A 13,784-nucleotide genomic window follows, 5' to 3' on the forward strand; every position below is an offset into this window, starting at 1 on the left:
TGGTATATGATGGAATCGGACAAAAAACAACAACTTTGTATGAGTTTATACACTAAGGCCCTACACACCTCTATGGCAACCCTATTAAAGAGAACCTGTCACTGGGTCATATACTGACCTAAATAGCGCTGTCTCCCTGATTCCAGCGCTGCTTTTGTTTTTTCTGGACCCCCCCCTTCCCTGTCCAGAGATATGGCCCACTGTTTTGTTGGCTCCCTCTATGCTAATTTTCTGCAGTTAGCCAACAGGGAGTGAACTACCCTCAAGCTGCCTCGTGCTGATTGGTCAGCATCAAAGGCAGGAAAGCTAGCTCCACCCTGTTGGCTAACTACAGCAAATTAGCATGGAGGGAGCCAACACAACAGTGGGGGGGGGGGGGAGAAAAGCGCACTGGATTTAGGCAGGCAGCGCTATTTAGGACCGTAAACTAAGTACAACTTTTGTGACCAAACCGAGCATTGTTTTTAACAATCCCACTTTATACCATGTAACATCTGACAAGGTAATTTCAATAAATGTATGTCCAGATTTGGTAGCTCAGGATCTCATTTAGGATTCTTTTAAGGTGCCCACATTGTAAACTGACCCTGCATCCTCAGGGGTCACAACGTTTTTGACCTCCCCCATCCCCCCCCCCCCACCTTGACGCCTGTCTCGAGTCTTCTCCAAGGTTTTTTGATAGACGCCTGTGTAAGACTTTGGTCACATCTGCGTCTTGTTTTCCATTTATAACCTTGCCTGATCAGTCGTGCCTGCAACGCTATTCTTTCTGTGAAATCTGACGGAATCTGCAACAAAGGTTTGCGAGAAAAGAATCTGTATTTGTGGTTTTTATTTGTGTATATATTGTATGTCATGATATTACATAGTATGGTTGAAAAAAGCATTTGTCAGCAATTTCAACTATGGGATTGAAGGAGATGTTAATAAAAGGAAAGGGGGGTGAGAGCTAGCTGTAGAACTTGTTGTCCCCCTATTAATCCAGTGGAATGCATAAAAAACAAAAAACATAAGGCATGAGCCAATCTACGCTAAAAGGAAAAAAATTCCTTTCTGACTCCATGTGGCGATCAGACTGGATCCATTTTCATACAAGAATTCTATACACTTACATAATTATTTATTCTATTTCGTTGTAAGAGATTATCTTACAGTGGCGTTCTGCAGCTTCTATGTAAAGTGGATGCATAGAAGCTGCGATGCTAAAAAGCTACAACATTTTTAAGAAAACTTAGAAAAATGTTTCTTATGCAAAAATACATACATTACATTAACGGCCGTTAAAGCCCCGAAAAACGGCTAAAAATACAGGGTCTGAACACCACTAAACATCTGGCCATTGATTTCAATGGGAGAAAACAGCGTTCCGATCCCACGGGGCTTTTTTACGCAGCCGTTTTTAAAAACGGACTCGTAGAAAAGTGCATGTCACTACTTGAGCCGTTTTTCATTCTCAAACATCAGGAGTGTGCCAAATAACCTGCGTGAATAGTGTTATCATGAATGCATTTAGACCTCATTCACGCAGACGTAGCCGTGTGAACGGTCTGTGATTACGGGCATGGACGGCCGTGGAGCGTCATCTGTGGGCTGTCCGCAATCACGGATCGTGCAAGGAGCCCGGACTGCAAATGCAGCCAGTAAAATGACTTGTCCTATTTCTTTGTGGTTCAGCCTCATTGCGGATAATATGCGGACCATCATACACGGTCGTGTGCATGAGGCCTTAGGGCACGTTCAGACGTGGCAGAATTGCTGTGGAATTCCGCTGCGGACAGTCCGCACTGGAAATCTGCAGCAGACATTCTGTCCATTGGTTTCCACACCTTTTTAGTTATCTTCATGCAGACATTGCGGACAACTCCGCTGAGGACCATAGGCTGCGGTGCAGAATTTGGTGTCCGCAGCATACACTAGCTGTTGCGGACTTGATGCGTACTTGTTGCAGAATTTCTCCATTGACTGCAATGGAGTTGCAAAATTACGCAATGAAATCCGCAGATGTTATGTGTGTTGCGTTGCGGATTGCTTTTGCGAACAGGATATTTCATTATTCTGGCTGGACCTATGTGTTTCGAGGTCTATAGCCAGACTGAGATGGAATGTTTTAAAAGAGAGCAGGGTGTGATCTTCACCTGAATACACAACGACTAATCCGCAGCATTTTACTGCACATTTTAGGCAAAGGCGCAACGGAATCTGCAACGTAGATTATGTGCGGCATTGATGCGGACAGTGTCGGCAGAATTCTGCCACGTCTGGCCATGCCCTAACTCTATCGCTCCCGGAAGCATCTGTCTGGTTTTTAACTGCATATTTATTCCAAACCTGTATGTTCTTTTACGATTTTATGAAACTTCGATTATAAAAATGTCTTTATTCCGATGAATTTTTGTGCTATTGTGAAAATGAAAAATCGATTGATGCGAAAAGATATGAATGAGAGGAAAAATTTTGTTTTACGCAGCGTCATCCATATTGCACTTTATTCACCGTGGATTTTGTTGCAAATTGGTGATAAATTCGGCATGGGTTACACGTGAATTTTGCAGCGGATTTGCTGTGAATTTTAATCTATTCATTGTGTAGGTTGAATCCGCACTGACCATCTGCAACGTGTGAATTCAAGAAAAAAGTTTTTGTCAACATTGGACTTTTCAGGGCAGAGGAGTGAATTTCCTGGATCTTGCAGTAATGGAGCTGAATCAGCGTCTGTAAGTGAATAGTTCAGGATGTGTCGGGGAGGAGGGCGCTGCGCTGTAACCTCCTGCTGTTCTCCACCAGCAGCCAATGTGAGCGATCATCTCTCCCCTCCAGTCTCATTGTGTGACAGTCCTGTCTCCTCCAGGTTACAATCTTCTCCTGCATTGGTGACAGAACAACATGGACTTCTTCAATAAGGTCTTCAAGTCAAGCAACAAAAACAAACCTGCCTCCTCCGATCAGGTAATGTACTGATCCCTGCAGAACATCTCACAACCTGCTATCAGATCCAGCATGACACGGTCCAAAAATAATGTAGAGTAACCAACTTTTGTAATATACTGTACATACTCTCTGTATACACTGTATCTCTCTATCCATCACATATCTATCGCCTTTCTATCTACATATCTTTTTTTTTTTTAATATTCAATTTATGATTACAAAAGTAAAAATAACACTATGCCTTTATATAAACCCACATCTATCTATCTATCTATCTATCTATCTATCTATCTATCTATCTATCTATCTATCTATCTATCTATCTATCTATCTATCTATCTATCTATCTATCTATCTATCTATCTATCTATCTATCTATCTATCTATCTATCTATCATCTATCTCATATCTCTATCTATCTATCTATCTATCTATCTATCTATCTATCTATCTATCTATCTATCTATCTATCTATCTATCTATCTATCTATCTATCTATCTATCTATCTATCTATCTATCTATCTCATATCTATCTATCTTTTTGTATTCAATTTACATGATTACAAAAGTAAAAATAAAATGACACATTTATATAACCCGTACACCCACCCACCACGGAAGGAGAGGAGTACTGAATAGGACGAGGAAGGGAAAAAAATTTGTCTGTCTACCTACATATCTCATATCTATCATCATCTATAGCATTTATCTATCTCCATCTCATATCTATTATTATTATTGCTTGTTTATCGTATTCTGTGGTGCGGTACAATGTAATATAAGGGGGAAGAATACATAAATGCCCAAATACAACATAAAAAACCATCTTCCCCATAGTAGTGACAGTAAGAGGGAGCGATCTCACGTCTCGGCATACCTCTCTATTCATAATCTTGGGTCCATTGTTTAAACGAGACTGAAGTTGGTCATAAACAAGAGATTTACGACGGACAAAAAGGGACGATTTACACAATTTTCTAGCAACAGGTGGCGCCTTTTTGTGACATGAACTTGTGTGACTGGTGATGACCAAAGCAGATCTCTGCCAGGTTGGAATTTTTCGGTCGTTGTTGGGTGCAGCCATTGGCAATACTTAGAAAGTCGTTTGTGCAAAATGGCAGATGTGCACCCCATCGATAGATCCCCAGGTCACAGAGCACGGCAGAGATAGATTGGCGATTTGATGTTTTAACTTCTGACATTGTCTAGAACAACAAGGGGTTCAGAAACGGTCCGTCTGACATCGTGTACGAGCAGCTTTAGTCTGGGATTACATTTTGGCCGAATTCAGAGCAACATTTTGTTAAGTCCTTATCCGGACACTTTGATTTGGGCATTTTGTGATATATTTTGTTGGCCTAGATCTAAATTAACTATAACCCATCATAACAAAATAAAGTCCAACTATTCCTGAGAATCGGGTTTTCCAGTCCGGTTACCGTTTTCACACTTCAGCCATCACTGGGAGAATAGAGATTGGAGCACAATCATCTTGCTAGTCAGAGGATTGTGGGATTTGAGGCACTCGATCACTTTGCCCGGTTATACACAGGTCTAGCAAAGTACATAAAGTGTGATGTTTCCTTCATCTTCATGTATTGTAGTCATCCAGCTCTCCTTCCTCCTCACTCTTTCAACGCCTCCAAACATCTATCCATTGATTTCAATGGTAAAAACTGCGTTCCTTTCCCACGGGGCAATTTTTACGCGGCTGTTTTTAAAAATGGACCCATTTATTTTTATTTTTTTTAAAAAGCGTCTCGTAAAAAGAAGTGCATGTCACTTCTTGAGCCGTTTTTGGAGCCATTTTTCATTGACTCAATAGAAAAACCGCTCCAAAAACGGCCGTAATAAACGCAAGTTGCTTACAATTAGGAGCTGTTTTCCCTTGAAGCCGTTTTTTGCGAAGTATGTGAACATACCCCAAGTTTAAAATCGTTTCGTATTACATAGGTCCTTAACAGTGAAAGGGTTAATATGTCACCGTACGGATCGCAGATGGAGATTATGATGTTTAAGCTGCGTTGCATGGAATGTTAAAATGGTTCTTTGGATTCAGAATAAAAGAGACACTCAAAAGGGACAGACTGTGTAATGTCTTGAGCAGGACCTGAAGGGGCGGAGCATGACACAGGGATCCAAAGAAAACCAGAGAGAATTTCTGTCATGCTCCGCCCACACAGGTCCTGAACTAGGCATAACACAGTGGATCAGTTTTTCCTGGAGTGTTCCCTTAGGCTACGCTCACATGTAGTGTAATTGCTGCAGATTTTTCATTCAGATTTGCAGGTTGAAAATCCGCAGCATATTACAGTCGCAGCAATATGAGACTTTAAAAATCTTGTCCACATACTGCAGAAAAAATCCTGCAGAAATTGAGCTAGTATGTCAATTTATGCTGTAGTGTGTTTGCAAACCAATACCTACTATTGTGATTTTTGTTGCAGATTCGCAGAACTCACGTATTTCGCAGCGTTTTTTACGGACGTTTTTTGGAGCTGTTTTTCTATAGTCAATGAAAAACCGCTCCAAAAAACAGCTCAATGAGTGACATGGGCGTCTTTTTACTTGCCGTTTTTTGAAAAATGAGGCCCCGTCGGAACAGAACACTGTTTTTTTTCCCATTGTAATCAATGGGCAGATGTTTGGAGGCGTTCTGCTTCCAATTTTTCAGCCGTTTTTCGGGTCGTTTATGGCCCGAGAAACGGCCAAAAATAGCCCGTGTGACCATACCCTTAAAGTTCAGCAAAATCCTTGACCTTCGCGTGCTCATGGTCATCCTACACACGTATTCTAGAATATATTGTACATCAACTCCCAAATGATGCCGGTTACCAGTCAAAGCCACCAGATCACAGCGCAGGGAAGCTGAATGGATATCGAATTCCCCACCGTTGCCTGCAAATCTAAGAGCTACTATGACCGGAAATACCATAGAAAGATTTATTTCTCTAAACATCCTTAATTCTTTATCCATTGTCGTATATAGTAGTTTGTATTGCAGGGAATATTGTGCATTTGCATTGCAACAAGTAAGTAAATGCTACGATTTTGAAGCATTTGTGTCCAAACTGATGGAGCATGCGCTCAGAACGTGAAAGTTAATGTCCTGTTTTTAAATAGCATTTTAATTTTTGGAGTTTTTTTTTTTTCCTTTCTGATACAGAGCTCCAAATCTCCTGCATAGAGTAAATGATACAATTCTAACTACCAGCAGCCACCACTAGGGTTAGCTATTTGTATACTGTTCTGAAATCCTATGCAGCGTGTTAGATTTCGGTTTTTGAATATGAGAGAACGCTACAGTTTCCAGGAAGTCTATTGATGTCTATGGGATGTTGTTCGGGAGCACGGGCCGAGAATACAGGTGGCCGTAATCATGGATAGTGATTATGGGCAGGTTCATGTGCAGGGGGCCTTATGCCTAGTTCAGGACCTGAGTGGGCGGAGCATGACACAGGGATTCTCTCTGGTTTTCTTTGGATCTCTGTTGTGCTTCGCCCCCTCAGGTGATTGCGGGCATGGGGCCTAAATAAAGGAAACTACCCAGATATTGTAACTTCAGCAGATCCAGATTCTTCGTTTTTACCCATCCTGTTTATCACACTCAGTTTTGTCTTTTTTTTTCTCTGACGTAATTGCTCTATCTGGATGCATTCATGGCTTCCTATTGAAACACACAATACATGGCGTCTGTGTAAAGTGTCCCTAACGGCTCTATCAGTAATCTTCCGTGATGGAGCAGAGCAACGGAAAGCATGAACGAGATGTAAACATAGCCTTGGCCCTACAGTACCTGTTACGGTTGCTACTAGCACATCGGAGTAATGACCGCTCGTCCCCATCCATAGCTCTGTGTAACAGGCGCAAACGAGCGCCGATCAACGATGTCTTGTTGATCAGCGCTCGCTGCACCGGCCCTTTAGTGTAGGCCATCAATGTGGGAGGCCTGGTCCCGGGACCTCCACGGTCAGAAAAATGCTGTGGCCCCTTCAATGTTTTTCTAGAACACATCAGCACAGCCGTACATGCAGCTTTGTCTGGTACTACAGCTCAGTCCTTTTCAGGTGGGCTAAGGATAGGCGATCAGTGGCTCAGGACCTACATGTGACTATCATACCTCCTGCATGTGGCGCTGCAGTGGTGGTCCTAGTGGCACCAGGGATGTCATAGCATTGCTGAAACTTGGCACTGCCATTGGCAGTTAATACCAGGGTAAAGGCGCTTTTACACGGGCAAACGCTCGTTCATCGGCTAATAGTTTATGCAGCAATAAATATTATTACTGCCAGCAGCACATCTGTGTAAACCGGGAGCTTTGCTGCCGGCATGATGGAAATGTATGGTGACGAGCAATTTAAGTAACGAGCGCTCGTCCTCATACATAACGATCATTGCTCCTTGTGAAACAAGCAATCAAGTGCCGATCAACGAGCTGGCTTGTTGATCGGCGCTCGTTTTTACGGCCTATATCGGGCTGTGTAATAGGACCTTAAGAGTCATGTGACTGTCATATCATTTAAAAACTTTTTCCCCTTGTCCATAAATAGGGACTGCTTTTGTTTTTTTTTCCAGAAACGGCAGAACACTTTTCCATTGGCGGTGTTTGATGTTGCACCTCAGCCCCATTGTCTTGAATACTGCAATATCAGGCACAGCCCATGATCAAGAGTGGTGCTGTTTCTGGAAAAAAAAAACAGAAATTTTTTCTAATCCTGGACAACCCCTTTAAATTTCAGTGTGGCTAACACCACATGAGAAAGAAACCGTTGAGGATCTCTAGATTACATGGATGACCCATTGACTTGAATTCACTTTGTTTAACGCTTCATGTGAGATGCTGTTGCTTTCAAATCATGATCTGGTAAGAAAGAATGATGTGGATCCAGAAGAAACAAACTCCTTTCATGTACTCCACACGTAAAATACAAGCTCTTAGGAGACGGCGGTGTGTTTTAAAGCGTAACATCCCTTTAAGACCATGACCCCCTGGCCGCCTTCGCGGGCTGTGTTTTCTAATTTCATTTCCCTTGTAGGTTTGTTTTTCTAAAAATCAAAAGAATATATTGAAGCGTGACCGTGTTTCTGGGTCACATCTTTCTTCAAATCTAGGGTAAAGGTAAATCCTTTTCTTATTCATAATGCGTTCTTTCATTTTTATTCATCATCATGCAGCTGTGGCTTCTAAAACTTACAGAATGATATCCAGCCTGAAAATAAAAGGGAATTAAAAAAATAGGACAATTCGCTGTCGTATTCTTGTAACACCCCCTTCATGTCACATACACAGCTGAGCGGGCAGGTCTATCCCTTTTTTTTGGGGAGGGGAGGGGGAAGAACAAAACCTCACTGCAATCCAGAATTCGGCACCAATTTCTGGCGGAATGGGAAGAGATTCACAGAAGTTCATATTGCAAACTATGCGTGTGTGCACGGCCCAAAAATATGTCCTCATCCCTGTCCTATGATGTTGTTGTCCTGGTGGAAGGCTGGGCACACAGGATACCTCTCAGTCGTTTCTCCAAACATCCAGACCCCCGGATTAGAGACTGGATAGTAGCTAGTGTGAGGCTGGTCCTAGAAGTAAGAGACCGCAATGTTGATGCCACACAGGTCTATGGTCCTGACAGAAAGTAGACGAGAGTTGCCAAGAAAGAATCCAGAAGTTGATACATAGAGCGGATAGAACAGAGCGACACCGTAACATAACACTGAGGCTGGATTCACACGAGCATGTTCGGTCCGTAAAGGACGGAACGTATTTCGGCCGCAAGTCCCGGACCGAACACAGTGCAGGGAGCCGGGCTCCTAGCATCATAGTTATGTACGACGCTAGGAGTCCCTGCCTCGCTGCGGGACAACTGTCCCATACTGTAATCATGTTTTCAGTACGGGACAGTAGTTCCACGGAGTAGCAGGGACTCCTAGCGTCGTATATAACTATGATGCTAGGAGCCCGGCTCCCTGCAGTGAGTTCGGTCCGGGACTTGCGACTGAAATACGTTCCGTCCTTTACGGACGTAACAAGCTCGTGTGAATCCAGCCTAACACCTGCCTAGACTGTATGCATATAGCAAAAACGTAACCCACTGGTAGTCCACTTAAATGAATAACCCCTTAAATAAATTAACCACCAACACTTAAATTCTTTGAATGTCGGCCACAGCTTTATTAATTTGAATAAATAATAAAATAACATTTGTTTTAACCTTATCAAAATATAAAACTCTAAATGACCTTAACAAAGGTCAATGAACAACCTGTATGCCGGCCTATTCCAAGGACATGTAGGTAAATACCCTTCTACTACCGCCAGCTGTGACTTAAAACAGCCATATACAGAATTACAACAAGCAAGACCCCACCGTGTCACAAAGAGAAGCATAACGAAAAACCTCGGTAAACAAGAAACACCGTTCACTTGTTAAGTAGAAAAATATATATATATATTTTTTTATTTCTTAGTCATTTTAAAAAATATATATATATTTTTTTTAAAGAAACCGCAAATATACAAGAAAACAAACTGTTACGCAATTAAAACAGAAAATTACCAATGAAAAAACTCCACCACCAGCGTGCTACAAGGGAGGGAAGGAAGGAAAAATCAGCCAAAAGAGGACCAACGGGGTGAGTGACCCTATATACCACTCTCCATTAGCATAAAACCCGCCCCCTTCCCTATCCAAACGCCCTCTTCTCCTAACTCCTGACACTACCCACCAACATTAACCCCTTACACCGCAACAGTCCCTGGCTCAGCGGTTATACACCTGTGAGCCTCCGTAGGCCATAGCTGTGTGCATGGTCCTTGATTATGGGCACGGACGGCCACGGACTGTCACCATTTGCAGGGCCGTGCTCCCATTATAAAGCCAGGTCCGCAAAATGAAAAAATAGGACATGTTCTATTTTCTGCAGGTGATTTCTATGGATCGGACACTTCACTAAATATACGGGAAGGTGTCCGTGGGCCATAGAAATAAATCCGTATTTTTATCCTAAAATAACAAAAAATTACAGTCGTGTGCATAGGGCCTAATATTGTGTAGCTTGCCCTTGTGTCACCAAAATAGCTTTGAACTGTTGAGGTATGGGGGACCACAAGATCTCTGAAGGTGTCCTGTGGTATCTGGCACCAAGACGTTAGCAGCAGATCAATGACACCTTTGGGGCAAAATAGTATTTTTATTTTTTTTTGGGCTTAAATATAATTTTTGTAGAAGTTTTTATTTTCGTTCTGCAGCCTGCAAGTATTCCAATACATATCAGGCTGCAGAATGCCATTCACTGTGAAATCCAACAGCGGCTCCTGTGATCTCAGCTGAAGTATGATCAAATCCATATACTGTGTACACTGTGCATATTTACTAGTATTCTGCATTGTAATATATCTGATGCTGAATTATGTCTCCCTGATCTAGGAACCCAACATGCAAGAGAAGGCGACAACTTACATGCTTGATTTTGATTTGGTGAGTATTGAAGTCCAGTCTGTGTTAATGCCATTTTTAAGACCCCTTTTCACCTGTAGCAGATTTTCAACTGCAGATTTGAGGGCAAAAAAATTGACACGGCACTCGCAGGACCACCAAATCCCCGTCATTGTTAGGGATCCTAGCGATCCCACCTAACGGTTGGCCATCAATGCTTAAGTGCCAGAGATCGGACCCCACCTAAGGAGAGGCTTTCATTGTTTAAGTCCCATAGAATCCCTGTAACCCTTTCACTGCCAAGGATATATGTAAAACGTCATGACTAGAGCTCAGATCTTGGTATTATGTTAAATCCCAGAATCTTTGCTTTTATTTAATATCCGGCTTCTTATTCTAGGTGAAATATTCGGTGTACAGCACTCATTTAAGGTCAGGGAGCAACATGAAAGTTTTACTTCCTGGTTCTCTCTCTGTGTCTCTATAAGGGAGGGGATGAGAGAGGGGAAGCTGCAAGTGAGAGCAGGAAGAAAGATCACAGCCTATTACGGTTATCTCGTCTCCAGTGACCCCAGGGGGGTGAACCAGAAACATTCTGTAATGTAGGGGTAGGGAGACAGGTGAGCCCTAATCTACCCGCCACTCAGTCCCTGCCTACTTGCAACGACCCGCCCTAGGCGACGGGGTACAACTGGGCGACGGTCCCTACACTCAATAGGTGCACGACAGACAAACAGACAAGGGTACAAAGAAGCCAGGGAAATGGGGAAGCTGCCCACGGGGACACCGTGAGCAACAAGCGAAGTGAACGAGCCGAGTCAAACCAGGAGATGAGCGAGGTACAAAAACGCAGAGCAGAAGAGTGGTCAGTAAAGCCAAGGTCAATCACAAGCAGAGGATCAGTAGTTCAAGAAGCTGCAGAAGGGCCAGGAAACCAGCAGAGAAGAATCACAAGCAAAGGAGGAACAGGAAAGGCAGATATAAATAGACAGAGGGCGGGAGCTAGATCCGTCTGGCCAGGCTGTGATAGGCTCTCCCACTCCTAAGCCTGCCATCCTGGGTGGTGGAAGATGGAGTCAGTCTCACAGACATAGAAGCAGGTGCAGACTGATTAACTATGGGCGTCGACACAGAAGTTGTGTCTGGCAGATCCTTTACACATTCGTTCATAATATCGCCTATTTTACCAATTAGAGAGATTATGTGCTCTCTAATTGTCACAATTTTTAATGCATATTTTACAAAGCGTTCTGCTTTGATGCAAAATTGCATGAAGGCGCCAATGATTGTAAAGTGTTGGGTGACATTTTCATAATGTGCCTGGTGTCTACTTTCAGAAAATATGTAGGTATAGGGGTGTAATATGTTTGAAAAAATTGTGAAAATTGTCCCAGCAGCAACAGGGTTAAAGGCAATTTCTCATATTCAATTTTTTGTTTCATTATTTAAATAAGTAGAAGAATGTAGAGAACTAATGTGTTTGTTATTTTTTTTTAAATGTTGTAACTAATTATTTTGAAAACTTCCCGGGGGGTTTGGAGCCACATATTTATTTTCTTGGTTGTATTTATAGACTATGCAGCACGCGTGTGGGCTTTATGGCAGCTGCAACTAATGGACCTTAGTGGTCAGAAAAGTGTCAATTGACTAATACAGTCTCCAGAAAGTGATGGAGTGCAGCCCCCTCCCCCAGAGACCAGGGAGTGGCAAGGAAGCTGTATATAGAGCCTTAAATGTGCGTGTAGCAGGGGTACTCCGCTAGTTTTAGTAAAGGTCCACTTACCGGGGTCTGTGCTCAGATGAAGGTCCGAGCTGAACACCAATTGTAAAGATGTCGTCTTGTTAAAATTTTGCAAACTTTGTAGAACGATTTACATCAAGTTTTATTGTTATATTTTAGTGGAAAACCAGACCAGGCCCCTAAAATTAATTGAGACCAGAGATCAGCCCCTAAAAATAAGGGCTATGCACACCTATTGTTTCTTAAATAAGAGTATCAGTGTGTTTTGCACAACTTTCGAAGTACTTTTTATTAAAAATAATTGTTACTATTTGAGATACAGCTGCTTTGTATCCTGTATACAGAGCAGCTGTATATCGCGCTGAAATCTGAATCCATCAGGTCAGCGGGATCAGTGTCAGCGGGTCCAGTGGGTCATCCACCTGTAATATATCAAATCTAAGTTAAGAACTTAGATGTGATCGACAGCCGCTCGATCCTGAGTGTCATATACGCACAGCACCCGCTGATCTGACGGATACATTTTTTACCGCTAGATACAGGATACAAAGCAGCTGTATCTGAAAAAGAAATTTTACAAAGTTGCACCAATCACACTGATAGACATTTTTATTATAAAAAATAAAATTGTTTTCAAAGGTGTACATAGCTTTTAATTTAGACACCATACCCCTAAAATTAATTGGACTCCAGATCCCCCTAAACTAATTCAGACCCCAAACCAGGCAAAATACACTTCTGGGCGACGCCGCGCTCCCATCGTCCGGCTGCTGGCCAGCGTCAGGACCTTGTGTGCCAGACCTGTTACACTTCTGACGACTGACCTTACATCATAGATGCATTGGAGGAGACCCTGCCCTCCTCCAATTCCTCTTTAATAGCCGGTACCACAGTCTGCCCATTGGGAACTTCTGCTGTATAGTATTGCTATCCTGTAGCCTGCTTTTAAAAGTAAAAATGAAAGAAGCGCACCTCTAAATATGAAGAATGTTTCAATAACAAAAGAAAACACACAAAGACCACATAAAAATATTAGAAATAGCGCGGATCGATTCCAATGTGACCTGTTCCTGGTATAACGTGGTGATCGAGGCCACTGTCTGACCAGTTTTATCCAGTTTCAGGGATATTAATATTTGTCAACCTGATCCGACTGAGATCAAAAATATATTTTTCTAATATACTTTTTTTTTAGCATGTTCATGATTTCTGCTTAGTCATTGAATGGAAACATTGTTGTTCACATTGTTTTATTATAATACAGTATATCAAAGATAATGTTGAGTGCATGAATTTGTTACTTGCGTCATCCAACAATGGAAATGTTTCTTTGTTTTGTCAGCCGAGACCAGATGAAGGAGATGTGAAATGCGTAACAGTCCTGATAGTTGGCGCTGGGAGTCGTGGAATGTGCTATACTTATTATGCTGTAAATTTCCCAAAAAGAATGAAGGTAAAACCTAACAGTGCGTGACCAGTTGTGGGCTGTAACTTGTTTATAACTTCCTACCCACCTGTCCTTACCTGCAATTTAGTTTTTTCAGTGCTAACTTTTTGGATTCTTTTTAGCTTGACTCCTTTAGGACACAGCTATGATTAGTCCCTGTTGTATCGTCTACTGAAGTTTCAGGGCCCGTTTACCCTAGGCAACTGTCAAAACTGGGCTACCTGCCTAGTGAAA

At 42.3% G+C, this 13,784-nt stretch overlaps 1 protein-coding gene across 1 annotated transcript in view; it reads left to right on the plus strand.

Annotated features, from left to right (window-relative positions):
• Positions 1–2,788: 2,788 nt before the first annotated feature.
• LOC142662543 (putative oxidoreductase YteT) overlaps positions 2,789–13,784 on the plus strand; it is a 102,731-nt gene continuing 91,735 nt past the window's right edge. The window contains exons 1-3 of the mRNA XM_075840754.1: positions 2,789–2,946; positions 10,354–10,404; positions 13,446–13,556. Of these exons, the coding sequence (XP_075696869.1) occupies positions 2,884–2,946; positions 10,354–10,404; positions 13,446–13,556 (225 nt within the window). The 5' untranslated portion in view covers positions 2,789–2,883. The remainder of the gene's footprint in view (positions 2,947–10,353; positions 10,405–13,445; positions 13,557–13,784) is intronic.

The sequence above is a fragment of the Rhinoderma darwinii genome, chromosome 10 (assembly GCF_050947455.1).
Source record: "Rhinoderma darwinii isolate aRhiDar2 chromosome 10, aRhiDar2.hap1, whole genome shotgun sequence".
Lineage (NCBI taxonomy): Eukaryota > Metazoa > Chordata > Amphibia > Anura > Rhinodermatidae > Rhinoderma > Rhinoderma darwinii.